The 3,968-nt window shown below is 33.2% G+C and overlaps 1 protein-coding gene across 1 annotated transcript; it reads right to left on the bottom strand.

Moving 5' to 3' along the window:
* Nucleotides 1-781: 781 nt before the first annotated feature.
* Nucleotides 782-2,787, bottom strand: LOC111031551. The gene is made up of 2 exons (XM_022311557.1): nt 2,187-2,787; nt 782-1,231 (listed from the first exon to the last, which is right to left on the bottom strand). Exons 1-2 carry the CDS (start codon nt 2,464-2,466, stop codon nt 1,095-1,097), a joined length of 417 nt encoding a protein of 138 aa, XP_022167249.1. The 5' UTR covers nt 2,467-2,787; the 3' UTR covers nt 782-1,094.
* Nucleotides 2,788-3,968: the final 1,181 nt, after the last annotated feature.

The raw sequence follows: 3,968 nt of genomic DNA, 5'->3' as shown, positions 1-3,968 counted from the left end.
TGTATGTGTATAATTTGTTGTTCAATATTACCGAACCCGGAGGGCGGAAAAAAATATACGTGATCGTGTTGACTAAAGATTCCGTTTTTTATGCGGGTAATCACGACTACCATTTAAATTTTTTTTACTTCTTTTACACGAGTCCTTGGGTTGGGTATAATAAAATTAAAATATATTTTTAACTACGTCCAAACACAGATCAATAGAATAGAATTTTACTGTAACAGTGCGATTAAAAGCCTGACAAGATATCAACAGTAGAATACTAGATATATTATTATCAAAGTTCAAAAAAAAAATATTGCGTAAGTCCAAATTCATTTTTATAATCGTTTGAAGTTCGAATTTTGACGAAATTTATGAAAACCATAAACACTCACAGAAATGTTTATTTAGTTAAATTCATAATATTTTTGAACGTTTGAACCGACGGGAAGTAGGTTCTTACTGTTCTTAGTGTCACTTAGATGGAAATATTGTGCACTCTTTGTATAATTCAGTGGGTCGAAATTATTTAAGTAATTAAATGTTATAATAATTCAAAAAGTATTATTCTTAAGGACCTAAAACTTTAGCCATTACAAATACGTATGTAGCAATATTTATTTTAATTTATTTAATTTGTAGGTAATATGGGACTTTTGGGACGATGTGTATAATATTATAAACATATATATTTTATTGATATAGTTTAATAGTTACATTTAATGACAATAGTTTTTTTGGACACAAGACGCAAATTATAAAAGATCATATTGTAATTTAATAATAAATTTATAACTAATTTATTTAGGCTTTCGTATTTATAAGCCTAAAAAGTTATACATTTTTAAGCAAACTGATATAAATAATTTACATTTATCTCAATTTGTGTACGTTATAAATTATTTTATCAGTTGTATTAAATTTTGAATTTTTTACTTCAGGCTCTTAGATATCTACCTGCATGATAAAAAAAAATCATTACAAAAACAACCATTGTGTTCGTAATATTTTATTTACAAAGTGTGCACCAGAAGGAAATGCAATGTAAATTAATTCAATACTGCCTAGGTATTAAAACTGTTATGTATACATTAATATTCTAATCAAAATTATTGGCTACATGATGAAACACACTGATATTTTCTCCACTCTTCCTTAGTTTCCATCTCTTGTTGTTCTTGTTTATTGTTTCTATTACTATTTTCAATCACAGCCAACCACCATGCGTCATTATTTACTACGCTCCCTGAAAAAGATAAAAGTACCAAGTGGTTATAATTTTTTTTCCCATTTTATTGTTATTATGAGCACGAGTGATGATCAACCTAAAAGCAAAACAATGACAATATCTAAATCGTAACATTTCACTATTTTGCGATAAACTATATAAACATGATTATATTATTATGTTGCTGAGGCCACACCTTAGAATTTAGTTCATTATATGATTCAAGATATAAAATATGTATGTATGTATGTATGTATGTATGTATGTATGTATGTATGTATGTATGTACTATGTATGTGATATAATGCCTACACTCAATCCCAGTGAAAATAATGTCTTGAATAGATATTATTAGTTTAAAAGAGATAGATTTAAGTCTTCCTCGTGGGAGATGCAATACTGTATACACATTTATATACACTATTACTCTATATTTGAACACTATTATTAAAGAGTTTAGACTTTTTTTATAGAGCACAATGAAATTTCCCAGCAAGCTACGAAAGTCTTTGGGGGAGCTAAGAAGATGTTTGAAAGGGCCAACATCAACGTCAATGCGATACTTCTTGGAATCCTTAAACTCGATTTCCGAATCCCGGTTATACAAAATACAAATATGACTGAAAAATAACGTCTCGTACTACATTCAATATGTATTATATTATATTATTGAACACGATTTCGAACAACGATATGGATACGAACGATGTCTCTGTCCGTCTACGGTATTATATTATTTTAGTGTATTACACTAATAAGCATGGAAAATAATTCTTCCTCCGTCGTTTGCGTGAGATCTAACTAAATATTATATAATATTTTTTATGCTGTATACTATAACTAATCGTAAAGTTACCGCGTTAAGTTGTGTCAGTATATTCGTGTAATGGGGGTTCGTATTATTTGTTCAATAGTATAATAATAATTACTATAGTCCACGACAACAACTGATGAGTAAGTTGGTTTATATTACGCAGTTTTTCCGGTCCAGTCGGCGGTTGTGCAGTGGAGGGCTGCGACGAGTAGTAAGCGCTGCAGCAACAACCTTCGTCGTCGACGGATTCTTCGAACATCGGTCTGATCTCCCCGTCGTAGCCGACCACCGTACGCTGCCCAAATCGGTTGCCGACAAACAACGGCACTCCGATGATGGACCGTCGCGATTTCGGGATGACCTCCTCCGACTCGAGTTGGCAAGCAAAGACCGCCATGCACTGCAACAGCCCCAAGACAGCTGCAGTTGGTCGGTGCATCGCCGTGCACCGGTCCTGGGCCGGATGGCAGCGTGTGACGAGCAAAAGAAATAATTTCTCTTAAACAAAAATATGTCCGTTGCAGTTCGGTTGGGAAATGACGATGGCGGTGTTCATATTCAGCAGTTGATTTGACGATATTAGTATATGATGAATATTTTGCTGTTTTGACCGAGTGGTCAGGTGCAAGTCGTCGGCAAATCTTCGGCAGCTCTACTCTATAGCCTAACACGATTTTACCGGCGCCGCGGAAACAATTGACCTCGGAAACGCAGGCGATGACACGTCATGATGATATGATACCGACTACTCATAACAATAACATAATATAAATATTACAATATTATCATATCGGGTTCTCTAACTTGCATGCACGCACGTATAAAAATATATGAGACCGAGTTTGTCCCGGACGACCTTAATATTGGGCAGGCAAGAATAGTATTATTCATCGTTCTGTATAATTTAGTACAACTTGTAATACTCGTCGACACTTTTGGCAGACTCGGTTTGATCGAAAAAAATATTTTGTTGTTGACTCGAAACGACCGGGACACTGTACGCAGGCTTCGAGTAGAAAATTCATATTTTCAAAAATGTAATTTAAACTATTCTAGAATAATCGTTTGTTTTAATACTATTCATACATTATCACAATACGTTTTGTACAGGTGAATAATAAGTGTAACGAGTGTATTATGTTACAAGTTGGCGCCAACGGTCACGGACACGTAATTATTGAGACACTCTGTATATATAAACGAACGCCTGATGAACTGTGTACATTTCAATGATTATCGCATTCCGATAACGCTTCGATGTTATTATTACCTCCGTATATATATACTCCACTGGAAGCGTTTTTGTTGACATCGTTTTTTTTTCGCTGTTATATAAACCACGCCATGTCTCTGCAGCAGTATACACAGCCGCTGCAGAATATATATTAATACAAACTGTTAGATCGTTAGGTGTGTTACATATATGCGTACGCTGATTTTTGTCTAAGCATTTTATTATCCATGACAATCGGTACATTTGAAATCTAATAATTTTTCGAACTGTCAATGTAATTATTTATTATTTCAAAGTAATATTTTTGTTTCTAATGCACCTCCTAGGCCCTAGCTGCAAGCACCAATGGTTATTACATATTTATTATTTTTTAGAGGGGTTGAGCATACTTAGTTTACCATGCTTATAGAATAACCTTTCTTTCTTTGTTTGTCCACTAGACTGGACTGTTTCTATGTATGCAATGGATTATGCTTAGAGTTTCGGGGAATGTTTATAGTTTCGTTTTTCCACCTTTATAGGTTGATACGAATGGCTCAAACATGAATTTGTTCGGTTTACGAAAATTGAATGTTTTTTGTTCATACAAAATATATCTTATGTCGTTGTACACATGATTTTTTGGATGATTATGGATTAATAATATGGAATTTAAAAAAAAAACGAAAGAAAACGTATTTCTTTTTTAATGTGACTAAACATTTTCA

The sequence above is a fragment of the Myzus persicae genome, unplaced genomic scaffold (assembly GCF_001856785.1).
Source record: "Myzus persicae strain clone G006 unplaced genomic scaffold, MPER_G0061.0, whole genome shotgun sequence".
NCBI lineage: Eukaryota > Metazoa > Arthropoda > Insecta > Hemiptera > Aphididae > Myzus > Myzus persicae.
Note: the sequence above shows the minus strand (reverse complement) of the source record. Positions and strands in the feature narration are given on the sequence as shown.

What these genes read in the sequence shown, in the direction of transcription:
- LOC111031551 (XM_022311557.1), bottom strand. Translation starts at nt 2,466, where the DNA reads ATGCACCGACCAACTGCAGCTGTCTTGGGGCTGTTGCAGTGCATGGCG. An exon ending in GACTGGACCGGAAAAACTGC is followed by an intron (nt 1,232 to 2,186) that starts GTAATATAAACC and finishes TATCTTTTTCAG; the next exon opens with GGAGCGTAGTAAATAATGAC.